The 26873-nt window shown below is 40.0% G+C and overlaps 1 protein-coding gene across 1 annotated transcript; it reads left to right on the top strand.

Annotated features, from left to right (window-relative positions):
• The first annotated feature begins 423 nt into the window (after positions 1-423).
• On the top strand, positions 424-2553 carry LOC140980888 (actin-depolymerizing factor 3-like). Its single transcript, XM_073446978.1, has 3 exons — positions 424-582; positions 1796-2061; positions 2167-2553. Exons 1-3 carry the CDS (start codon positions 580-582, stop codon positions 2315-2317), a joined length of 420 nt encoding a protein of 139 aa, XP_073303079.1. The 5' UTR covers positions 424-579; the 3' UTR covers positions 2318-2553.
• The last annotated feature ends 24320 nt before the right edge of the window (positions 2554-26873 follow it).

Here is a 26873-nt window from a genome sequence, read left to right as displayed (position 1 = left end):
TCTTGCTGCGTTGTATCCTTCAAAATCACGTGAATTGCCCTAAGTTTCATGTAGATGTGTGCGTGTGGCTGCTAGGGAGAAAAACATATGTTTCTTTTTGGTTGTAGGCGTGTGATTGTGTAGGGTTTAGAGCTTGAAAATTCAAGATTTGGGTATTAATAATAAGGTAAACAATTGGACCCAATAATCCTAGTAAAATAGACCCATTAGGCCGATTAGAATGTTGGAAAAATATCTCGTTTATAAAAATTTTTGAAAAATTTTAACCGAGTCTCATAAAATCTTTATTTTCGTCAAAAATCGATTACCGATTTAAAATACGACTCGACAAGTAAAAATATCTCAAAAGACACCATTGATCGATATTTTTTAAAAAGAAAAACGATCGAACAAACCAAAATCCCAATTTCGTTCAGNTATTTACATTTCTCTGTCCTCGGCTTTTGTACTCTCAACGCTAATATATTCTCTAACTAAATAATCCCCAAAAAACACGCGGCTTTATTCAGCCCTAAATCCTTTCGTTTCAGGTTCTGCTGTCCGAAATCCCTCGATCTTCTCCGTTCGAAGCTCGCGACTATGGTACTGATTCTTCATCTTTACTTTTACTTTTTCTTCTTTTTTAATTTTTTTTATCATTTACTAATTTTTTATTTTAATTAATATCTTTATTCAGTCGGTTACTTTGAGTCTTCGTCTGATTGGCGATGTTCATGATCTGCTTTATTAGATGTCTGCAACTATGTTTTTTTGTGATGGGTTTTATTTTTGTTATTTGGTCACTCCATTTTTATCCTCTATCGAGATTTTTTAGATCTGATTTAATATTGTTCATCACTTTATGCTTGGATTTTGCAATGACTGAAGTTTGTGTTGATCGATCTTGGAATAGCTTATTCTTATGGAGTTTAATGTTTGTGATTCTATTTTCAGTTGAATAGTTGTTATGAATAAAATAAAATGGTAATACTTTATCAGTGAAATGCTTTCCGTTTGGGCCTGAAATTGATTATATCATAGATTTTGTGATTTCTCTGGTAAAACTTTGTCCAATTTCAGAGAAAAGATGGTGCTACGAATGGAAAAGTACACCTTACAATAGGGAGAGCTATTGATACAATTCCTTTGTAGAAACGTTAATGAAGGAGCTTGCTTTTCACGTAAATAGCCAGTTTGTACGATGTAAATTCTTCACTTGTCCGAGGTCATCTAGGAAATAGGGCCTTATACTATATCAAACCATTGGTAAAATGCTTTTATTTAATTGACAAAAATTCACCTAATAAAAAATTAGTGGAATTCAGTGAACAAAGGACTTCTAAAACATCTTATCTTATACCTCTTAAAAAGTTTAGCTGAACGATCTTAGTCAGCTAGTTACTCAACCTACCGAATAGTATATTAGCGCCTTAATGTTTATTGCTTTGAGCGTGTTCTCAGTAGTGTTTGATAGTGAGGAAATTCAAATTTAGTTGAAAAGCCATGTTCCACACAATTGCATCTAGTTTGGTGAGCCAAAATTCACATTTTCCAGATTTAGTTCGTTCCATGTTTTACTCTGCAATGGTGAGTTTTTCTTTTTCCCTTCCCAAATGTGTCCATCCTTCATTTTCCTGTTTTTGTTTGTGAGACTCCATCACTCTCTCTCAGCTTACCGTTTTTCTCCGTTCCCCGTTGCCTTTATATCTAGTTGTTCGTATATTTGAATGGGAAATGTATAGTTATTGTGATATCTAGATGCAAGGACAATCTTAAGATGAAATAAGGATAATGTTATCTTCTTTTGTATGCGTAGGCTAATTCAGCATCCGGAATGGCAGTGCATGATGACTGCAAACTAAAATTTATGGAGTTGAAAACTAAAAGGACACATCGTTTCATTGTCTACAAGATTGAGGAAAAGCAAAAACAAGTTATGGTGGAAAAGCTCGGTGAACCTGGGCAAACTTATGATGACTTCATCACACTCCTTCCTGCTGATGAATGCAGATACGCGGTCTTTGACTTCGAATTTCTTACCAAAGAGAATGTCCCGAAGAGCAGGATTTTCTTTATCGCGTGGTAATTTTTCATCCTTATAAAACATATTGATTGACAACCCCTAAGCATTGTATTACATTTTGTTATCTTACTAGTACCCATTCCTTTTCCTGTACACATGCCTAGGGCCCCTGATACTGCGAAGGTCCGGAACAAAATGATCTATGCTAGTTCCAAGGACAGGTTCAAGAGGGAATTAGATGGCATCCAGATAGAGCTGCAAGCAACCGATCCATCTGAGATGGACCTTGATGTCTTCAAAAGTCGTGCAAACTAAAAGGCATCTCTAAGGCTGCAGCGAAGTATGATTTTACTTTATTCAAGAGAGCTGTTAATAGTTTGTGGAGCTTTGGAACCTGTCTAAGCTATGATATTGGTGTGTTGCTGAAGTTTTATTCTGTATTATTGTCTTTACTCCAGAAAAAACCGTGATTTTGATTTTATTTTGTGGGATCTATATTATTACGAAACGGTCAGGGGACGATATCTAGAATTGGATTCACGTCTATTTTTTCAGCTATGTAATCTGACTTATTGGCTTTAATAATTTCAGTTGGTCAAAAATGCAGTCTTTCCCGAATTTGGCATTGGTTTTAAACCTTCGATCTCTCGATTTCCGAAATTTGCTTCAGCGTCTACAAAATTTTGCTGGCAAATATGATAATGAGACTGGAAGGGAATGTGGATCCTGTTTCTGAACATCGTTTCTTTGTCCTGATTGATTGCATAATTCTTCAACCAAGAAAAATATCTGAAGCATGTTTATTAGAGTATGTGTTGTAATTTTATTCCAATGAATCGTCAATGAAATACTACAGTGACCAGTTTACGGACACAACAAAACCAAAATGAGAAATAGACAAGGTTCTATTACCATCTTGTACAACCCCTGGACAAGATTTTGTCCCGAAATGACTCCACTGTCGTGAGTCCTAGTCCTACGTTGTAGGCAGAATCCTTTTCTGCTCTATTCTAAGTCTCAACAGTTATATTAATCTAAAATAATTAGTGTCAACTTTTATCTTACAATTGCTTGGAGATCTTGGAAAATCGTGACCTCAAATAAGATGAGCACTGGTTGTGAGTTAGCTTTAGACATCTTTTCACCATATTACCATGCAGTTTAGAAGCTTTGTCCATCTCTCTTTCTATACAACATTTATAAATCAAGAAGTTGTTTGCAATTGAATCAGGTTTCAGGTCCGGTTTTGCATGATATCCCATAATGGGAATGATCCTCTCAATTCACCCCTCCTATAGTGTTCACAGATAAGAGTCGAGTAACTCATGTGATCGCGAGATATACTGTTGCTGGTACTAGGATTCGAATTGCTTCCTCAATGTAGCCTGATTTGCAAAACATTGAATTAAAATATTTGTGACGAACCGTGTCTTAAAATACTACTACTTTAATATTTGAAGAAAAATTTAAAATTTTCTTATTAAATAATTTGTTATAAATATAAATCGTAAAATAAATCACGGTCATCACTCGTACTACAAATAAAGTTAATATTAAACATCTATCATTTGAAAACCACAACCATAAATCCAAGTTAAAAATATCCACCATAATTTATAAAATTCAAACATAATTTAAAATTTTCAACTTACTAGTCATCAATACTAAGGGATAAAATTAGAGAAAATAGTTTTTAAAAGTGCATAATTAAAACGCTAGTGAACTACAAGGTCCTCGGGTTTGCACTACCACTGGCTCGAGCCTGTTCACTAGTCACCACCTCCAGCTTCCTCATCTACACTATCTGCATCGATCAAGTCTAGTGAATCTAATTACTCGACATGCATAAACCGTAAAGACCAAGTAATATATAATAAAAATTCATGCAATTTAAATATAGCTCGTATATAGCATAATATAAGTATAAATATATATCACGCGACTTTCCCGCATAAACATTTTCATAAAATCATATTTTCATGTTCGTCGTAGTAATCGTAATCGTAAATCATTTTGCGTTGAGTTCTGTTCAATGCAAGTGGTCCATAACATAAATCGTTTAATCAAACTAACTATAGTACTGGGATGGTGGGGATAACCACAACCCTTGGACTGGATGTTCACTCCCTAACATACATAATTCATCCGAAGAGGTTGGAGAGGTCTCCGGACACGTTCTCCGGCTTCAAAACCCATAACTTAATTTGGTCACCAGAAAAATTGCATACCTCTAAAAATTAATTATTTTGCACGTGATACATATTTACGAACATCATGAACTTTGTTGGAACGCCCTGGACATGCTGCCAAAACCTCAATATTTAACTAACCAAACATAGTCCCGAAGATGCACTCGAACCCGTACGATTCTCGAATTAATTAAAATAGCTCATGACTTACCAAACAACTCGGGACTCGAACCATACTTAACCAACATCCTAACCTACTGTCCAAGACCTAAACCAGCCGTGAACCATGACTAAGACCCAAAGAAAAGTGAACAACATCCTATTTAAGAAACCAACCCGTGGAGATGCACTATGACACATCTATGATTCTCACGACTCCACGCCTAAACCAACGTGAACCGGACCCGAACCAAGCCCTACACTCGAACCTTAGACTCCACATGAGCCCCTGGTTGAGCCCTTTCCAGCCCAGACCCGCAGCCCAGACCCTAAATAAGCCACAACCGTGAGCATTTCCTTCGCGTGAGCCCACATATGCACAGCTGCACGTTTCTGGTTCTTGCTTTCTATCCGACCAACAAACCCATGAACCACCTATCTAGGATCACCCTAGGACCCTAAGACATGCCCCAAAGCATAGCCAAAAGACCTCGTCCAGCCATACGCTGAACCAAAAGTCTCTAAGAACCTACAACGCTTACATGAGACCCATTTTTGTGTAGTCATGCATTTCTTGTTCTAGCGCTTTCTATAGACAACCAAACTGTGAACCACATTAATTAGGGTCATCCTAGGACCCTTAGAGACTGCATAAACCATAGGCCCGAACCCAGGTCCAGCCCTCCACTGAACCCAACACCATCAAGACCGCGACCACCCTTATGCGCACAGAGATGTGTGGTTCGGTTCCTACTGCACCAGTGGCCTATCAGCCCGTATCGTACCACTTAATAACACCTAAACACACCATAAATCATAATTATATGTAGCAGCAAGCCATAGGATCGGTCTAGCAAAGACGATGATTAAAAACTTGATAAAACGAATAAGTTCAAACGTTATATGTATCAGAACGAGTTTTAATCGAGTTCTAGCATATATATAATTAAACTAATGAGTTTTCATGACAAAGTACAGTATATAAAATGATCGATGTATAAAAGAAAGGTTTATACATGTCTTTGCGTTAAAACACACGAATAGTCGACAAACAAACGCGTGAGAAAATGGAGGCCGAACGGAGACGGATTGCTACGTTTAATGGATCGAAAAATGGCTAAATTAATCAAATATAATGGTGTGGTGATCGAATAGGCTGTTGGTTGAAGAAAATAAGAAAACTCCAAGCTTTTCCTTGCAAAGTAAAACGTCCACTACTTTTAAACTTTAAAATCCTACATATATTTTTTTTTGAAACATAAAATTCGAAATTCATAATTGATACCGCACAAATTGCATAGTATCATAAATCGCTAATCCGGCTATTAGCCATCCGCCAGGAATCATTTTTCTCGAGCCGTACGAGGATAAAACTTCCTAACGTGAACTCCCAGCCATTTATGCGTTGGAGAGATCGTTTCGTATTTTGTGCCGAAGCCATTTATAAAGCACAGGCTGAAACAGGTGAAATCAAAGGGCATTACTTGAATAATGGGCTCTTCAAAGATCAAGCCCAAACCCTCGGCCTATCCCTAGCCCAGATGGAAAGCCCATGATAGTGTTAGAGTAGGTGCACGTCGAGCCAAGTGTTGGCCGAGTGTTTACAATGAAACTCTATGTATAAAAAATCTTTATTTTAATAATATTTGAAATTATTGTTTTGGCACTTCTTTATCTGTATACCCATGCTTGTTGTACAGATAAAGTCCTTGAATATACAAATAGTAGAAAGAATATGAGATGCTCATATGATGAGTATCATGTAACTCATATTTAAAATACTGTATATTCTAAACAGTTCCTAGTCGATTCAGCCGCCGCTAAGAAGGATATAGGCCGCTCGAGTTTGAGACTAGTATCTGCGATGTGAGTACCATATTTCATTGGTAGAGGACATTGTGATGTCCGAGCATGCAGATAGGTGCTCCTGGTAGAGTGCACTGAACAACCCTCCATAAAGGACTTTCCAAGTGGTTCTCATTTATCGAGTGGAAATGTCCTAGTTTATGGTTGTACACCATTAGTCCTTATGACCCGGGACAACATTGAGACTCTATGTGCTAGCATTGCACTTTGACTTGTTTACCTACTCTCATGGGGTCATCAGGTGGCAAGGTTGGGTGTTTTGTCGAAACATATAGGAGTCGATGCATTGTAGTCGGGGATTCACCGCTTACCTTCGAGTATGGATATCCTATGTGTATGTAGTATGAAATCTTTGATTAGAGTATGGTGGTAATTATGAAAGGGGTTTCATAGATTACACCATCGATGCAACTACGACATGACACATAGTATCGATTCATTGAAAACTCTCGATATACCAATGGTTTTCGAATCGGTCGGGATATATGAGTTGAAGAGACCGTACTGTACGCTAACCATAATTGAATGGTTATTGCAGGCACCATCATTTGATATCTAGAGAATCATGTAAGCGATGCTGCTAGGCGTTTAACATGATTGGTTGGGTACTATCAGATTTGAGTTCTGACGTTCTTGTTATCAAGGAGTTGATAATTAAGAATGGAGCAATTGGGATATGCTCGTATAAGGACATGTTTAGTCCGAATCACATGGAGATGTGAACCAATGGCTAGTTGTATCAATGAACCATTGAGGGCCACACAAATACTAGCTTTCTAGATCTCGTTGAGAAGTAAAATAGTTCAATGTGTTGAACGGCTTATAAAGGAGTTTATAAGCGTAAGGAAAAATAGAAGTATGACTTCTATGAGGGGAATGTAACTTTTAATTTATGAATGTGTTCCTAAATTAAAAGTTGGCCAAATAAATAATGTATTTGAAAATTGTGATTTTCATAAACATTATTATGGACTAAATTAAATTAATTCAAGTGTTGAATTAATTAAACACTAATGTGCCTAGTAGAGTCCAAATAATTAAATTAATTCAAGTGTTCAATTAATTAAATAACATTGGGTCTTGTAGAGCCCAATTGGAATAATTATTTAACTAGTGGGCTTGAATAAATTCAAGTAAGGTTTAATTGGTCTCAAATATGTTTGAGACATTTAAATTAAAGTCCATGGGCCTTGTAATTGTTACAAGCCCAAGCAAAAAGTATGCTAGGAAGGTGAAGGGTTGGAGGCACTTTTTCATTAAACATTGCATGACATGCTCATGCACTTCATCACTTTTTGCCCAACCAAGAAAAATCCTTCTCTCCCCCTTTGAAGTGGCCGAAATCTCCTACACTCATTCCCTTCAATTTTTGTTCCTAAATTGTTGAGGAAACACTCACTTCTCAAAAGAAAAATACTCTTATTTTTCTATTGCAAAATAAAAGGGGTTCTAGCTTGCAAGTAGTGGGCCTAATTTTGAAGCAAGGAGAGCTTGAAGATTGTCTTGTCATTCAAGATCTAAGGTGTAACGCCCCGAAAATTCCAAGGTCCACGCGAACCATATGCATGCAATTATTAAATTCTCTTATATTTTAATTAAATGTTTTAATTGCATGAATTAATTATGTTGTGCATATTTAGATGTTTAAAATATAATTTTCTATATTGTTGCATTAAAATGAATTTTTAAAAGATATTTCGAGTTGCGATCGAGGAACGGAGACCGAGGGCTGGAAAAAATAGAAAATGTTTTTATTAAATGATTGTTTTGTATTATTTCAAATAAAGGTGATGCTTTTTATTATTTTTAAAAAATAAGGGGTTTTTAGGTGATTTTATACGCCGGGACGTAAATTTTATCGGGGTTGGATTTTCAACAAAAACACGAACGTTTTGACAATCCGGCTAATAAATTCACAAACTTATTTAAACCAAATTATTTTTAATATTTTAGTTGAGCACTAATGAGCCTAATTAACTTTTCTAATGGCTTAAACTTTTATTAGTGTTTTAATTATTATTTAAGTCTAATCTACCCCAAACACTCATAATAACCCACGCCCCACCACCCCATAAATCTTCAAACTCTCCCCCTATCATCAAAGTACACGCCCCACACCCCAATAATTGAAAAATTCCTCCCCACCAGCAATTCTTCACAGCACACACATATCTTTGAAAAAGAAACTTTCGAAGGATGCTAAGAAAATCAAGCCAAGGATTTTCGGGTCGTCGTTCTTCGAATCGTCAACGTAAAATCGTGCGTTTAAAACGTAAAGGCACGCCATATTTCTTTCTTTCAAACATCTATCACACAATAATATTTATTTGATCATGATTTGAAAGAAAACATGACACGCAATTTTATTTTCGTAACTATGTGCATATAGGTGTTAAATTTGTATTATTTGATTCCAAAATCATGTTTTATGTTGTTCAAGGGCTGCCATGATTAGGGTATGGATTAAAGGTTGTTTTATACAATTTTAAGGGGCTAGAAACATGCACAATAAGCTGCACGAAAAATAACAGGAGCTGGAAATCCATTCACGTACATGGGGGTCTTGAGGGCTCGGTTGATGGGTGCTTGTGGCTTGGCTTGGCTGGGGCTGGACCAGGCTGGGCTAGGGTCTTGTGTGAGTCAGGGAAAGAGTCCTAGCCATGCTAGGACTTGAAAACCAGGGGCTGGGAGGAGTCCTTGCCAAAAAGGACTCCACCCGAGAACTAGAATTAAAGTGGCACAGGTTTGCTGCTGGTGTAGGGAAGAAAAAGCTCGGCCAGGGGGCTATGGGCTGGGCTAGGTCGACTCTTTAGGGTCCTAGGAGTGTTCTTGAGGGGCTGGTTCAAGGGCTGGTCCGTTGGTTAGGTGACTAAGTAAGAAAACAAGAGTCTTTGTGCTTGTGGGTTTCCTCGGCCATGACCAGCTGCTGAAAGGTGGCTTCGGTTTTGGGGCTTGGGGTTGGCCTGGGCTCGGTCTAGGCGTGTTCCAGGGTGGTTAGGGTCAGGTTGGGTCGAGGGTTAACTAGCTGGAGGTGTCCTAGTTGGCTAGGGGTCTTGCTGAAGGGTAGGAGTCACACATGCACACATGCAGGTTTTTGGGCCAAGTTTCAGAAGTGTTTTGGGCGGGCCAAGGCTGGTTTTTCGGGCTGAACTTGGTCGGTAGGGTTTCTAGGTAGGTTGGCTAAGTTTTGGCTCAAGGTGGCTTGCGCGTGGCTCGAGTAAATTAGGAGATGGCTCGGTGTGTTCGATAAGGTGTCTATTTCGAAAATACAAAGGCAAAAAATAAACCCATGGGTCGACGGGGGTGGCTCGTGACTTGAAAGGATAGAATAAATAATAAAAATGTTATTTTTAAAATTTGGGATCAAAATAACGAGTTTTGGATTTAATCGGGATTTAATCGACCCACGAAACGCTAATTAACGAGTTAATTGAAAAGCCTAGTTTTAAGCTTTATAAAATTATGAAAAATTATATTTAAGCTTAAATAATTATTAAAAGTCTATGTTTTTAATTTGGGAATTTTATATTAAGTTTGGTTTAATTCGGGATTAAAACGCAGTAATACGTCTTATTTAAAGAATAAATTAAAAGTCATCGAATTAAGCTAAATAAAAATATGAGAAAATTCATGTAAGCTTAAATAATTATTTGGGACATGTTAGAGTCAATGAAATTAAGAGAATGTCAAAAACGTGAAATTTTACGTCCAGGGGTAAAACGGTCATTTTACACCTAGAAATTAGTAAACGTCATGGCAGTGCCCTGAATGCTGTTTTATGTGCTAATATGATTATTTTCTATAGTTATGGATGTTTATGAAATTTTATATGTTAAAATTATATTTTAAACATTTATGAGATTTTATATGTTAAAATGATATTTTAAATGTTTAGGGAATTTTATATGTTTATGATTTAATATGTCAAAATATTATTTTAAATGTTTTGAGGTTAAAATGATTATTTTTAAATGTTTATGAAATGTTCATGATTAAATTATGATTTTTAAATGTCCATGGATTTTTATGATTTAAAGGTTGACATTTAAAAGACATGTTGCATGCTTGGTTTCAAAAGAAAAATGTGATGTTATGCATGATTTTTATAAAGTAATGAGAATGTTAAACGTTGAAGGAAGTGAAGTAATTGTGACTAATTCGATAATGTTGGAGATATCGTGAGGGTTATGGTCCTAGTGGGAGCCCAACGATCGTGTTTCCATCATTAGGAATATGTGGTAACGGTTATGTGGTAACGGTAAGAATGAGAATGTCGTGAGGGGAAAAGGCCCCCGAGGGAACCCATTTGTGGGAAAAGGCCCCAGAGGGAACCCCGACGATTGTATTTCTATTCGATGAGGATAGGCCAAGGCCCAATTGACCGGTGAGAGTGTCGCTGGAGTCCCCGCCGCCCAGTACTGTGGTTATATGTAGATGGATCCATCGACTTTTTGAGGTTTAAGGAAAGTCACAATTAACGATCTGAATTCAACAAAGGAAAAGGAAAAGGAAAAATGTTTATGATCATGATAAAAGGATTTATGTTATAAAATGAGGAAAAAGGAAACGTTGAGGTTTACGCTATGCATGTCATGAAAATGTTTATGTTTAAAGTTGATACATCATTATAAAAATGTTTTTATTTAAAGTTCATGCATCAGAAAAAGGTTTACGAAAATGTTCATTTTTAAAGTTTATGCATCTTCATGAAAACGATATTTTAAGTACACGTATTTTTCACTGTTGCATGTGATTTTATACGTATTACTTGTTATCAAGATTATGGTGTGTTGATCTTTAGACTCACTAGGTGTGATTGATGCTGGTGTTTATGACATTAATGTTATGGGAGGTCTTGATGGTTGACCTGACTGGAATGAAGGTGCACAGGACCCGAGGACCAGTGCTTCTAGCTTTCCGAATTTATGATTATGATTTATGTTAACGATTTTTACGACTTTTTATTTATGCTTTTGAGGGATTTTGAGAGATTATAGTATGGGCTATATTTCTAAAAAATATAGTTGATTGTTTTATTTTAAAATGGTTCCAAAAAATTTTATGGTTCGGCCGAATGCTATGTGAGGTTTGAAAAAAAAAAAAATTTTCAAGTACGTTTTAAGGAAAAGAAAGTCAGACGTTTCAGTTGGTATCAGAGCCGACCTCTCCTAGTACGGTGTGGTTCGGGGACGAACCAAGCGGAAGCTGGTGGGCATGTGAGGCCCGGGGCCAAAGAGGGCGGGGGGTGATCGTCGGTGCCATGAGGTTGCACGGACAATGAGCGGCTCTTGGCAGGCTTCTAGGCGGAGGGAACATGAATGAACCGATCTTACACATGAAGGAGAGAGATTCTGAGATTGTTCAATGTAATGGACTGTACAGTTGAAGAGGGCTTAAAAGATTTGATATGTACTACTCATACCACGAAGGTGCATCTTCTTTTCGGTAGCTCATCACATAAAAACTCCAAAGTTAAGTGCTTGACTTGGAGTAATTGTGGGATGGATGACCTCCTCGGAAGTTTCCTAGTGTGCGTGTGAGTGAGAACATAAGCACGTTGGAAAGACTCGTCTTGGTACAGTGAGGACAGTCATCGAATCTGGGGCGTTTCATAAGGTGTTTACAACTTAGTTGGAGCCATCATCAATCTCAAGAGATTGATAGGTAAAAATTCTAAACAACCTATGTATGACATTTTGGTGTTTTCGTATTTGCTACACATTATAGGATTAGGGTGCTCGGTTTTTGCCCTTGAAAAACAATTTTTTTAAACTTCCGTTGCGCATTTGAGTACCTTAATCGATCTCCTTTCAAGTGGTATCATGAGCTAAGGATACTATTTTGTGTAGCATATACATAATATTATATTGAGGTCGATTTCTAACCGCATGAGATGAATTTTCGCAAGAAAAATCGAGGCCGTCGTGGGGCTGTTTTGGGCATCATGTTGCTGCCCATTTCGGGCAGCTCGGGCTGCCCGTGGGGCTGGCCATTTCGGGCAGGGGCTGCCCGAACAGCCCCTTGTTTTAATAAAAAATAAAAAAAAATTTAAGTTGGCCGGAATCCGGCGACGGAGATGACAACTAGGGTTTCCAAAAGTGTTTTAGATTATCAAAGTGTCATGGGCCTTGAAGTTGTTGGGCCATTTGATGGCTAACGTAATTTGTGAAATTTAAATGGGCCAAAATGTTTTTGGTGAAAAATGATTTTTTGGGCCCTTAAGTTTAAATTTACAAAAGTTGAAAATATTTTCTCATGAAATAAATAATTGAAGTTGGACTTTAATTATTTATAGTAAATTGTGATTTACAAGAAATTCGGTTACAAATAAATTAATTAGAAAGTAGACAAAAGGGTTTGTATACTTTGTTAATTTAGTTTATAATCGTGGCGGTTAGTGATTAGATCAAGATATATAATATTGGATCAATTGATTATTGTGATAATAATTGATGGTGTATGATATGTGATATTATGCATGAAGGATGATCAAAAGCCTAAGCCCAATTTGCTAGGTGTATGCTAGGATATTTTGTGTTGAATGATTGTAATAATTATCAATTTATAAAGTGGGCTTGGTTTATGGTCCGTTCCCAACCCCATGAGATGTATCCCTATTTGTCATGGATATTTATTTGTAAATATTAGTATAGTGGAAGATCAAGATTGGAAGATGATGGTCTTGATGATTATGAAGATCGAAGACTTGTAAATATTAGAAGCTTATATAAAAGTTGCATTTGCATCCCCTAGGATTGGACCTAGGCCCGTGTTTAGCTCACACGGGCCATTAGTTTTGGGGCGATTGATCATCTTTGTTTTGTTTACTGTTTATAATATATGCATGATATGTTATAAATAATGAGTATGTGCGTTATTATTATGATAATAACAAAGTTGAATGAATCCGGCAATCATACGATAAACATGGCGAGCTTTTAAAATAAAATTAATGATGAGACCTTTCAAAATTAAAAACCCTCATTTTGAATAAGATTCAAAATTAATATCAAGTCCGAAAAGGGGAATTATAAAGGTGTTTATAATTTCCATGTCTTCCATCGACAATGGTGCATGATGAACGCTACCCGTGTTTGGGGCTCGGCTCATATTATTGGGGGGCCCTTGGACACCGAAAAGCTGTGACATCCATTGACATGGTGATGTGAACTACGTGGAACTCCCATGATTTCGGCTCATATTATTGAGGGAACTCATGGCGACCGCCCATTAAGGTTCAACATCGATGGGTAAGGCTTGACACGTAAAGATGAACGACGTCATATTATTGGGTCCTAATCAAACGTGAGACAAAAGTTTACGTAGAGGATTGCATGGAGATGCAATTGCAAACTACCTTTTGGAATTGTGATTGGCTGATATTATTCGGGATCATAATTCGCTAATTGGACCTTGCGTACCTACTGAGGAAAGGAGTTTCCCGTTTTCACTAAAGGGTAGTGAAAGATGTCAAAACAGTGGGAGTAAATATTTATAAAGTAAAAGTCCATACTTTATATCTTACCAAATATTTTAAAATAGTCATTAACATTTATCTGATTTACTTTTCAGTACAAATCTTGACAATGTCTTCGATTCGCAATCCGCTAACTACAATACTCGAAAAACACATATTAACTGGACCTAATTACCTCACTTGGCTAAGAAACCTGAAAATCGTCTTGAATTCGGAAATGATAGCATATACACTTACTGAGTCGTCCACTGTTGAGGCTCCGACTGGCTGCACTCCTGAGGAATTGCAGACTTACAAGGATTGATGTGACCATGACTTGAAAGCCAAGTGTTATATGCAGGCTTCTATGAATGATGAGCTGCAGAGGCGATTTGAGGATGCAAAGAATGCTGCTGACATTCATTTGCATCTCAAGGAGCTCTTTGGAGAGCAAACACGTCCTCTTAGGCATGCTACCGTCAAAGAGCTGATCACTTTGCGCATGCGAGATGGGGCCTCGGTCCATGAGCATGGCCTAAAGATGATTGGGCTCGTGGACAAGCTCGTTGGCATGGAACTTACGTTGCCTTCGGAGTTGACCACCGACGTGTTGCTCTTATCGCTGCCTAGCTCATTTGATCCTTTTGTGTTGAATTTCAACATGAACAAGATGGAGCCGACCCTTGAGGAGTTGGTGAATATGCTTGTTACCTTTGAGTCCACTATCAAGAAAGAGAAGTCGGTTCTTTATGTGAGCTCTTCATGTGGTACGAAGACTGGTCCACCTGGGAAGGGAAAGAAGCGTTCTTTCCAACGTCCCAAGAAGAACGTGCCCTTGAAGAGGCAAGCTCCGAGTCCCGCTGTGGCAGCCATACCAGTGAAAGCTGACAAGACTGCTGATATTTGTCATCACTGCAAGTAGCCTGCACATTGGAGGCGTAACTGCAGAGAATATCTTGCCCAGAAGGGTTCTGGAAATGGTATGTTCTATATCGAAGTAAATATTTCAATTAACTCTACTTCTTGGGTATTAGATACCGGCTATGGCTCACATCTCTGTAAGGAGTTGCAGGTGATGGGAAAAAGTAGGAGAATAAGGGAAGGTGAGACCTTCTTGAGGCTAGGCAATGGAGCAAGAGTTGCTGCCAAGGCTATTGGAGATGTTTACTTGATTTTAAACAATGATTTTAAGTTAGTTTTAAGAGATGTTTTGTTGTACCCGATTTGGTGAAAAAAATTATTTCCATTTCTATGCTTGATAAAGATGGATATTCTTGTTTATTTAGCAAAGGTGTTTGCAACATTTACAAGAATGAATGTTTGATTGGTACTGGAGAACTTGAAAACGATCTCTACAACTTAAAATTGAAAGATATTCCACTAAACAATGTCCAAGCAACAAACAACAACAAACAAGCGAAAACAAGATACTCTAAATTCGGCAAAATTATGGCATGCTCGATTAGGACATATTTCCCTAAAAAAGATGAACAAGTTAGTGGAAGTGAGCATGTTTGATATGTCTGATATTAATGCTCTCACGACTTGTGAATCCTGTCTAAAAGGAAAGATGACCAAAATTCCCTTTAAGGGCCATGTGGAGCGAGCCAAAGGGTTATTTGATTTGATCCATACCGATGTGTGCGGTCCGTTTAGCATCACCACTAAGCATGGACATGCCTATTTCATCACCTTTACCGATGACTTTTCGAGGTATGGGTATGTGTATTTGATGAAATACAAGTCTGAAGCCTTTGAAAGGTTCAAAGAATTCAGAAGTGAAGTATAGAAACAGTTGGGACGAAGCATCAAGACACTTCAATCGGATCGAGGTGGTGAGTACTTGAGTGCCGAGTTCCAAGAGTATCTTAGGGAGAATGAGATTCTCTCGCAGTGGACTCCGCCCACTACACCGCAGTTGAATGGTGTTTCGGAGCGTCGTAACCGGACTTTGATGGACATGGTTCGGTCTATGATGATGTTCACAGAGTTGCCATCATCATTTTGGGGATATGCGCTTGAGACAGCGGCACTGTTGTTGAACAATGTCTATTCAAAGGCAGTTGATAAGACACCATATGTGATATGGATGGGTAAGCCTCCCAAATATTCTTATCTTAGAATACGGGGGTGCCCTACTTATGTGAAGCAGGTAGTGGGAGATAAATTGGATAATCGATCCATTTTATGTTACTTTCACTACAAAAAAAATGAATTTCTGCAGCAATTCATCAATAGTTAATGCACGCTGCGAATATTACTTTTAACGGCGTGCACCCATATGTGTGCTGTTAATATTGTTGCACTTACAGAAATAACGACGTGTATTAAAAGCACGCTGCGGATAGTAATTGTGGGATATCCAAGGAATTCAGTTGGATATTATTTCTATTATCCCCGAGAAACAAAGGTGTTTGTTTCTAGAAATGAAACCTTTTTGGAAAGGAATTTCTATTGGATAGAAAAGGGGAGATGATAGAACTCGAAGAGGTTTGAGAGACACCCACAATTATAGAACCCACACCCAAAGAGCCAAGAGAGGAGATACAAGCTCCTAGAAGATCCGAGAGAGTCTCGAGACCACCTATGAGGTATGATCTGCTTCTTGAAGAGGGCCATGATGAGCCTAACCATGGATGTGATCCAAGGACCTTCAAGGAAGAGTTATCTGATGCCGATTCATCCAAGTGGCTTGAAGCAATGGAATCTAAGATGAATTCCATGCATTTGAACCAAGTGTGGAACCTTGTGGATCCACCCGAGGGAACCGTTCCCATAGGGTGTAAATGGATTTACAAGAGGAACCTTGGGGCGGATGGGAAGGTATCGACCTTCAAGGCGCGGTTGGTGGCAAAAGGATATACTCAAAGACAATGAGTTGACTTCGAGGAAACCTTTTCTCCAGTTGCAGTGTTCAAGTCGATAAGCATATTGCTAGCCATAGCTGCATGGTATGACTATGAGATATGGCAGATGGATGTCAAGACAGCCTTTCTTAATGGGGATATTAAGGAAGAGATTTACATGTCTCAACCTGAAGGGTTTACATCTATCGGAAGTGAGCATATGGTATGCAAACTTCAGAGATCTATCTATGGTCTAAAGCAAGCATCTAGGAGTTGGAACCTCAGATTCGATAGTACAATCAAAGAGTTTGATTTTACTAAGAATCCTGAGGAACCCTGTGTGTATAAGAAGGTCAGTGGGAGTGCTGTGACCTTCCTGGTGACTTATGTTGATGACATTCTAGTCATTGGGAATGATGTAGGAATGTTGCAATCAACTAAAATATGGTTAGCAAGTAAGTTCTTGATGCAGGACTTGGGTGAAGCATCTTTTGTATTGTGAATACAGATCTATAGAGATAGATCGAGAAGATTGCTTGGTCTCACCCAGTCCACATACATTGATACCATCATGAAGCGGTTCTCGATGGATGAGTCCAAAAGAAGACATCTACCAATGTGTCATGGCGTGTCCCTATCCAAGTCTATGTCTCCCAAGACTGATGCAGAGATAGCGGCGATGACAAGCATTCCTTATGCATCTGCAATTGGTAACATAATGTATAGGATGATATCTACACGTCCTGACGTGGCTTTCGCACTAAGTGTAGTGAGTAGATATCAATCGAACCCTGGTCTTCCACACTGGAAAGCTGTGAAAGACATCCTCAAGTATTTGAGAAGGACCAATAAGTTGTTCTTGGTCTATGGGGGTGGAGAACTGAAATTGGGAGGCTATACCGACTCTAGCTTTCAAAGCGATATCGATGACTCGAAGTCAACCTCTGGGTTTGTATTCATGCTCAATGGTGCTGCTGTCTCTTGGAAGAGATCCAAGCAAGACAGTACTGCGGATTCCACCATTGAGGCCGAATACATTGCTGCATTAGCTGCAGCAAAGGAGGCTGTTTGGATAAAGAATTTCGTCCAAGATTTGGGCGTCATTCTTAATGGAGTTGCTCCTGTCCCGGTGTTTTGTGACAATACGGGAGCTATAGCTCAGGCAAAGGAGCCAAGGTCTGATCAGAAGTCCAAACATGTATTGAGAAAGTACCACATCCTCCGAGAGATTGTGCAAAGAGGAGAAGCGTCGATTGACAAAGTCGGCTCCGCAGATAATGTTGCTAATCCGCTAACTAAGCCTTTACCTGGACCATTATTCGAGAAGCATCGCGAATCGATGGGTTTGAAGCATATGGGTAGTTGGCTCTAGTGCAAGTGGGAGATTGTTAGAGTAGATGCACATCGAGCCAAGTGTTGGCCGAGTGTTCACAATGAAACTTTATGTATAAACAGTTTTTATTTTAATAATATTTGAAATTATTGTTTTGGCACTTCTTTATCTGTATACTCATGCTTGTTGCATATATAAAGTCCTTGAATATACAAATAGTAGAAAAAATATGATATGCTCATATGATGAGTATCATAAAACTCATATTTGGAATAATGTATATTCTAAATAGTTCCTAATCGATTCAGCCGCCGCTAAGAAGGATATAGGCCGCTCGAGTTTGAGACTAGTATCTGCGATGTGAGTACCATGTTTCATTGGTAGGGGACATTGTGATGTCCGAGCATGCAGATAGGTGCTCCTATTAGAGTGCACTGAACAACCCTCCATAAAGGACTTTCCAAGTGGTTCTCATTTATCGAGTGGAAATGTCCTAGTTTATGGTTGTACACCATTAGTCCTTATGACCCGGGACAACATTGAGACTCTATGTGCTAGCATTGCACTTTGATTTGTTTACTTACTCTCATGGGGTCATCAGGTGGCAAGGTTGGGTGTTTTGTCGAAACATATAGGAGTCGATGCATTGTAGTCGGGGATTCACCGCTTACCTTCGGGTATGGATATCCTATGTGTATGTAGGACCGTACTGTACGCTAACCATAATTGAATGGTTATTGCAGGCACTATCGATACCTAAAAAATCATGTAAGCGATGCTGCTAGGTGTTTAACATGATTGGTTGAGTACTATCAGACTTGAGTTCTGACGTTCTTTTTATCAAGGAGTTGATAATTAAGAATGGAGCAATTGGGGTATGCTCGTATAAGGACATGTTTAGTCCGAATCACATCGAGATGTGAACTCACAGCTAGTTGTATCAATGAACCATTGAGAGCCACACAAATACTAGCTTTCTAGATCCCGTTGAGAAGTAAAATAGTTCAATGTGTTGAACGGCTTATAAAGGAGTTTATAAGCTTAATGAAAAATAAAAGTATGACTTCTATGAGGGGAATGTAACTTTTAATTTATGAATGTGTTCCTAAATTAAAAGTTGACCAAATAAATAATATATTTGAAAATTTTGGTTTTCATAAACATTATTATGGATTAAATTAAATTAATTCAAATGTTGAATTAATTAAACACTAGTGGGCCTAGTAGAGTCCAAATAAATAAATTAATTCAAGTGTTGAATTAATTAAATAACATTGGGTCTTGTAGAGCCCAATTGGAATAATTATTTAACCAGTGGGCTTGAGTAAATTCAACTAAGGTTTAATTGAGCTCAAATATGTTTGAAACATTTAAATTAAAATCCATGGGCCTTGTAATTGTTAAAAGCCCAAGCAAAAGGTATGCTAGGAAGGTGAAGGGTTGGTGTAATGCCCGAGATTTTGATTCCATTAATATGAGATTATTGATTTTTGAATTAACATGATTAGAGATGGATCATTCCGAGACTAGATTGGGCAAAGTATTGGATTATGCTATTTGTTGGACAGAACTATTGGCGCCCGAGCGGTAGAAAATGACCGCCCGAGCACCAGTGCATCATCATGTGGTTTTTGGACAGAACGTCTGGCGCCCGAGCGGTAGAAAATGACCGCCCGAGCGCCAGTGTGTAACAAGTCGAGCACTCGGGCAGAACATTCCGCGCCCGAGCGGTAATCGGTTACCGCCCGAGCGCCGCTTGAAAGGTGTGAAAAAAAATAATGACACGTATTATTAACATGCAAGAGATATATAAGATGTTGGTTTCCTTCATTTCACTGAGGAAGAGACCGAGAAGAGCTCCCGGGAAGCTACGAGAAATCCTTAAGCCTTTTATCTTCTATATTTGTGATTTGTGAAAGATCCGTCCGTCCGATTTTGAATCCGACTTCAGTACTGTGTTCCTATCGACGCAGGCTTCAACTGGACGTAAGTTTTCTTAAGTTTTGATATGATCTGAAATTATGGTATTGTCAGAATCAGATATGATTCATATATGGTGTTCTTGACGTAGTAGAAATCGGATAATCGAAACCGGATTGAAGAACCGATACCGTGTAGAATTGTTATGAATGTCAGAGTTGATTTGACTGAGATTTGATATCAGATTTGTATTATTATTGATTATGAGTTGCGAGAACGGATATCTGTTGAGTTGTATTGTTGGGTATATTGAGATTATGCAGTTATGCTGTCGAAATAGAATTTGATTTCGTTCTGATTATATCCAATATTGAATTGATTGGTGTGTTGATATTGTACTCCTCGATATTGTCATTCTCAGATTGAGTATTGACAGGCCTTGAGTTCGAGACTTTGACAGAGTCAGATTGACAGAAAGAAAGGTATAATTCATGTTGATTAGGGAAGATAGAACTCGAGTTAGAATTGATTCGAGTTTCCCAAAATCACATACTATATTTCTATACCTTGATATGCTTGTGCTTTATCTTGATTTATTTGCACGCATTGAGATAGGAGAGTCATTGGCAGATTTGCCAAACTTTCTAGATGTTCGGTGGTAGCGAAGCATAGGAGAAGATCGACTCCGATTGTAGACATTCGATACAGACAGGACCGAAGTCTAGGAATAAGACGTACCGCCACCACGATTGGGAGAGGAGGGGGGAGACTTGTTACGTCTTATTCACACCGGGATCCCTAGACTTAGATATGAGTCGAGTCAAAGAATAAGAGTCGCAGATTTATATCTGTATTCACTAATGTGTCATAAACATTGAGTTATGTTTTATTACATTGTATTTAATTGCATGACATGCATGTATACATGTTTTATACTGGGATTTGTTCTCACCGGAGTATCCGGCTGTTGTTGTGTCTGTATGTGTGCATGACAACAGGTGGGACAGGATCAGGGTCACGCAGAGGATTAGAGATCGAGATAGCGTGGAGATTACGGGCGTAGAAGATCACTAGTGGTTTCTTACGAGACATGTACTGAATTTTTAAACACTAGTATGTTAATTGTAGACGAACATGTGAATGTTAATGGTAGTTGAATAAGATGACAGTATTTTATATAATGTCTTGTGCTTGTTTATATACATTTGATTAAATGTTAAAAGCAAAATTTTGACCCACATTTTCTAGCAAAGATCCAATTAATCCCAAAGATAATCGAGTTAGAGCCCGGGTCCCCACAGTTGGAGGCACTTTTCATTAAAAATTGCATGACATGCTCATGCACTTTATCACTTTTTGCCCAACCAAGAAAAATCCTTCTCTCCCCCTTTGAAGTGGCAGAAATCTCCTACACTCATTCCCTTCAATTTTTGTTCTTCAATTGTTGAGGAAACACTCACTTCTCAAAAGAAAAATCCTCTTATTTTTCTAGTGCAAAATAAGAGGGGTTCTAGTTTGCAAGTGGTGGGCTTAATTTTGAAGCAAGGAGAGCTTGAAGATTGTCTTGCCATTCAAGAGCTAAAGTGTTTACACCTTAGTTGGAGCCATCATCAATCTCAAGAGATTGATAGGTAAAAATTCTAAACACCCTATGTATGACATTTTGGTGTTATCGTATTTGCTACACATTATAGGATTAGGGTGCTCGGTTTTTGCCCTTGAAAAACAATTTTTTTAAACTTCCGTTGCGCATTCGGGCACCTTAATCGATCCCCTTTCAGATAGGTCCAGATATTCTCCTATAAATACCAGGTTTGAGCGTCCAATTCATTCATTCACTATATTTATTTTAGCAGCACCCTTAGCTGCTCTCTCATTGTATTCTCAGTCTCTGACTTGAACGTTGGAGGGGCTACGCCGGGACACCCTCCCGCCCCTCTTCAAACGGTCTTCTTCGTGATTTCAGGCTTAGAGCCAATTCGAAACCTGCGCTGGGACTAGCGTCATCTGCTGGAATCGGACCCTAAATTTTCAGTGAGTATCACTTGGTTCTGTCTGTGGGAAAATGGAGATGAGACGTAGAGATGGTAGGCTAGAGAGGGAGCAGAAGAACTAATTCAGTGTCGTCACGTCCTCCGATGAGACCCGAGCAGCCTCTTCTTGAGAAGACGGGACATGAAGAACCTCATCCTGAAACGAGGGCCGAACAACTTCGTTCCGATGAAAATGTGGGGAACTTGACCTTGAACAATTAGGCCAGTTCATCACCAAGACAGTGGATGAATCCATGAAGATGAACCAAGAGTCTATGTTTGTTGAAGGACAAGCCACTCTCCAGGAGCGAGAGGAGAATGTTGAGGGCCATCAGAGCAGGGTTGAAGAGAAGCGACCCCTCCCAAGTGAGGAGAATCCAGAGATGAGGAGAGAGATACGGAAGTTGAGGCAGCAATTGGGGAACAGATCTGCAGCGCCCAAGAAAGAAATTCCTTTTTCCCTCTCCATTTTTGAAGAAGGGCTTCCTCCAAGTTTTCGACATTCAAATGTGGGAGAGTACGATGGACATACTGACCTAGAAGAATATTTGGGGAGGTTTGAGAACGCAGCTCTGTTGCATCAGTATTCAGATGAAGTGAAGTGTAGGGTGTTTCTAGGCACGTTGGTGAGGTCAGCCCAGCAATGGTTTAACACCTTGGAGCCCAACTCCATACGATCTTTCGATGATTTTTTCGCTGCTTTCTTGCACAGATTTGCTAGCAGCAAAAGACACCAAAAAAATTATTTGAGCTTGTTTGTGATGAAGCAGCAATAAACTGAAACTCTTCGAGAATTCGTTCAACGCTTCAACAATACGATGTTGGAGATACCAGCGACTACCCCTGACATCATGATAAGTGCTTTTAGCCAAGGTCTGAGAGGAAGAGAATTTTTCAATTCACTGGTTAAGAAACCTCCGTCGAACTATGATGACCTGTTAGCTCGGGCGGACAAATATGTAAATCTAGAAGATGCCCAGCGGTACAGAAGGATGGAGCAGCGGCCCAGGATAAGTAGGGTGGATGGAGCAGAAAAAAGAAGTAAGAAGAGAGGTGCGGGTGAGAAAGAGGAGGATAAGGTTAGCGGAAGAGGATAATTCTCATCTCATGTTCATCTGAATAGGAGCTGTGACAAGGTGATGGAGGTGAGAGAATCAAAAGGAAGATGGGAGAAATCGCAGAGAACTGAGAGCGGTGTTAGGATGCCTCCAGTAGACAGACAAGAAGGATCCTAATCCGGGAGTTGATCGAGAGCTCGCCCATCTCCTAGGCGAGGTTGAGGCTCTCATTGGCTCAATCAGAGGGTCGTAGAGCAGAGAAAAGAAAGGTGGGGTCAAGTTGTTCCTCGGGAGACTGTCGATCTGAAGAGGAGAATGGATGAAGATAACCACCCTACGAGAGGAATGATTCATATGATCTCGAGGGGTGCTACTGATGGAGACTCCGGACGAGCTTGGAAAGCACACAGAAGAAGGTTGGAGAACTTTAAGATATCTAGAGGCACGGGCTTACCACAAGATACCATCATCAGCTTTGGACTGGAAGACCTCGAGGCGTTGTGGCTCCACATAATGATGCCTTGGTGGTGACGGCTACCATTTCCAATTACGACGTGGCAAGGATTTTTGTTGATAATGGAAGCTCCGTAAATATTTTGTTCAAGAGAACGTTGGATCAGATGAGAGTGGAAGTATTTGAGTTTGAGTCGGTCTCTACCCCTCTGCATGGGTTCGCGGGACATGCCATTCGGCTATTGGATCAAATCGTTCTTCCCTTATTCTTTGGGAATGATTCTCAGCGGGTAAGAAAGATGATAACTTTCACGGTAGTAGATACTCCATCCTCGTATAATGGAATCTTGGGATGGCCAGCCGTAAAGGATTTTAGAGCTGTAGCTTCCACCTATCATCAGAAGCTTAAGTTTTTCGTGGGAAAGGAGTTAGAGTCTAGTGTGGGGACCAAAAAGTCGCACATCGGTGCTGTGAAGGTAGTTAAGGAGGAGGTAAAAAGAGGTTAGCATGATTAGGAAGGAAAGAAGTGGGTGACTTGGTCTTGAAGAAGGTACAAGAAGGGTAGAGAGGAAAGTTGGACCCAAAGTGGGAGAGTCTTTTCAGAGCGATCGAGAAGCTTAATTCTGGAGCTTATTACTTGGAAAATGCTTGAGGCAAGGCTTTAAAGAGGCCCAGGAATGCTCACCACCTTAGAGAATATTACTCTTGACTTTATTGTTGATGTATTTCATTTCTGACTTTGTCCTACGTAATCTGTAGAAATTTAAATTCTTGTATTAAGTTCATGGATGTTGTTGTATTATGAGGATGGCATAAATTAAATTTTACCTACTCAGGCAACACCTAGTAGAGGAGAAGAGTTGGGGAGAAGGAAATTTAAATTTTACATACTTGCCCGAGTAGAAGCGTTGGGGAGGAGAAAAATTAAATTTTACCTATTCAGACTGCGCCTAGTAGAGGAGAAGAGTTCGGGCGGAGAAAAATTAAATTTTACCTACTCGGGCTATGCCTAGTAGAGGAGAAAAGTTGAAACGGAGAAAAATTAAAATTTTCTTGCTAAAGCATCGCCTAACAGAGGAGTTCGAGGGTGAGGATGGAGAATTTTTATTTTATGCTAAGGCATCGCCTAGCAGAAGAGTTAGAAGATGAGGGTGGAGAAATTTAATTTTCCTGCTAAGGCATCGCCTAGTAGAGGAGTTAGAGGGTGAGGGTGGAGAATTTTTATTTTCCTGCTAAGACATCGCCTAACAAATGAGTTAGAAGGTGATGGTGGAGAATTTTTATTTTTTTTGCTAAGGTATCGCCTAGCAGAGGAGTCAGAGGGTGAGGGCAGAGAATTTTTATTTTCTGCTAAGGCATCGCCTAGCAGAGGAGTCAGAGGGTGAGGAGATGGAAGTTTTGTTTCCCTCCTAAGGCATCACCTAGCAAAGGAGTCAGGGGTGAGGTGGTGGAACTTTTATTTTCTTGCTAAGACATCGCCTAGCAGAGAAGTCAAGGGTAAGGAGGTGAAACTTTTATTTTCCTTCTAATGCATTGCCTTGCAAAGGATTCATGGGTGAGGATATGGAACTTTTATTATCTGGGTTACGATCTCTTCCTCATTAGAATCGATGGTCAATTCAGGATCTTCTAAGGAAGTCCTACTCTCGTCTGACTCGCTAGACCTCTCGGAATCGCTCGAGGAAGTGAATTTAGAATTAGATGAAGACATGGGTGCTAAGGATAGTTAAATGAACATGGGAGAAAACTTACTCGAAAGAAGCATAACTAAATACTCAAGAGGTCAGGACAAGCAAACAAGTAGGTGGCGGACCGAATGATCGAGTCCCCGGTGCTGTTGGGCGAGACTAGGCGAAGGCGCGAAGGGCTTGACTATGACAGGCACAAGGCGAGCACTCGGAGGCGAGGGCTCGGGCGCGGACTGGCGCAGCAGGGCGAAAAGGGCGTGGAGAGACGGAGGTAGCTTGGAGCGTTGGTTAAGGGGTCATCGGGTGAGAGTGCGAGGCTGGAGAGGGGAGATGTGAGGCGAGTGCGCTAGGTGAGGCAGTGCATGGCGAGGCGAGCGAGGGTAAAGCGGCGGAGGGATGGGAGCACCGAGGCTGGTGTTGGCGAGAATGGCTGTTGGTTGTGCGAGACGAGGCGGTGGATGGCGAGACAAGCGAGGGCAACGCTGCCAAGGGGCGAGGCTTATATTGGTGAGTGTGAAGGCTGAAGGGGGCGAGGGCCAGCAGGGAGAATGGAGGGCGTGCAGGCGTGGCAAGGGCTGCTGGGCGAGGATGGCACAAGGAAGGGAAACGGGCGAGGGGGAGAGCAACGTTGATGGGCGAGGGTGGGTGGGAAGGGCGATAGTGGATGTCGAGAGGGAAAAAGGCAAGCGCGCAAGGCTGCGCTAGCAGGGGTGAGCGCGCGACGGGCGAGAGGCTGGAAAGGCGAGGGGCTTTTGCGAGGTTGTGGGCGAGGATGGGAGATAGCACGTAGAGCGACAAGCAAGGCGGCGGCCGCTGGGTGGAGGCGAGGACGTAGTGGGTGTGGGCAGGAGAATCGAAGGCGGGGCGAGGGCTTGGGCGTGGGATGGCGAGGCAACGCGAGGGCTAGCAAAGGGGAGGCTTGGCGAGGGGAGGGAAATGTAGGCAGGCGAGGGTTGGCTAGAGAGGTGCGCGGGAGGAGAGAAGGTGAGACAAGAACGTGAGTAAAGCGTGGGTGTGGAGGAGCCCAACCCTTCCAAAATGGGAAGATGATTTAATTTGCTTCCGAATTTTTGGAGACTAACGAGCAACAGGGAAAGAACACACAACTTATGTTGTAAACCGAGGACAACACAATTAATCGAACTTTGAACCAACGATTTAGTTTGATTTGGGAGGGAGAGACTGGTGATACCCCATAAATGGGTTCCTCAAGATCAGGCCCACCCCCGGCCCATCCCTAGCCCAGATGGAAGGCCTGTTAGGTATTCTCCTATAAATACCAAGTTTGAGCGTCCAATTCATTCATTCACTATATTGTTTTTTAGCAGCACCCTTAGCTGCTCTCTCATTATATTCTCAGTCTGTGACTTGAGTGTCAGAGGGGTTATGCTGGGACACCCTCCCGGCCCCTTTCTAACGATCTTCTTCGTGATTTCAGACTTAGAGCCAGTTCGAAGCCTACGTTAGGACTAACATCACCTGCTGGAATCGAACTCTAAATTTTCAGTGAGTATCAATAATTAAAATAACTTAACATTTCCGTCATCCAAAATAATTTATCATTTCAAATATCAAGTGCAATAAAAAATTCCATAACTCGTTAATTAACCAAAAACCCTTCATCGACCTTTAACAAGATCGAACTAACATCAAAATAAAACATGAAAATCTATAATTAAATTATTAACAAAATCTTTTAAACTTTAACTATCAAGCTAATGCGGAAAATAATGTCTCTCGTGAGTGTACTGCCGGACTCGATCAACTCAAGCGTCAGAGCCTCCCTCAATCTCATCCTCACCTGTGACATTCAAACCTAGTGAGTCTAATGACTTCGCACGTTCTAAAATGAGTAACAAATAATACATAT

This window comes from Primulina huaijiensis, chromosome 7 (genome assembly GCF_012295235.1).
Source record: "Primulina huaijiensis isolate GDHJ02 chromosome 7, ASM1229523v2, whole genome shotgun sequence".
In the NCBI taxonomy this organism is placed as follows: Eukaryota; Viridiplantae; Streptophyta; class Magnoliopsida; order Lamiales; family Gesneriaceae; genus Primulina; species Primulina huaijiensis.
Note: the sequence above shows the minus strand (reverse complement) of the source record. Positions and strands in the feature narration are given on the sequence as shown.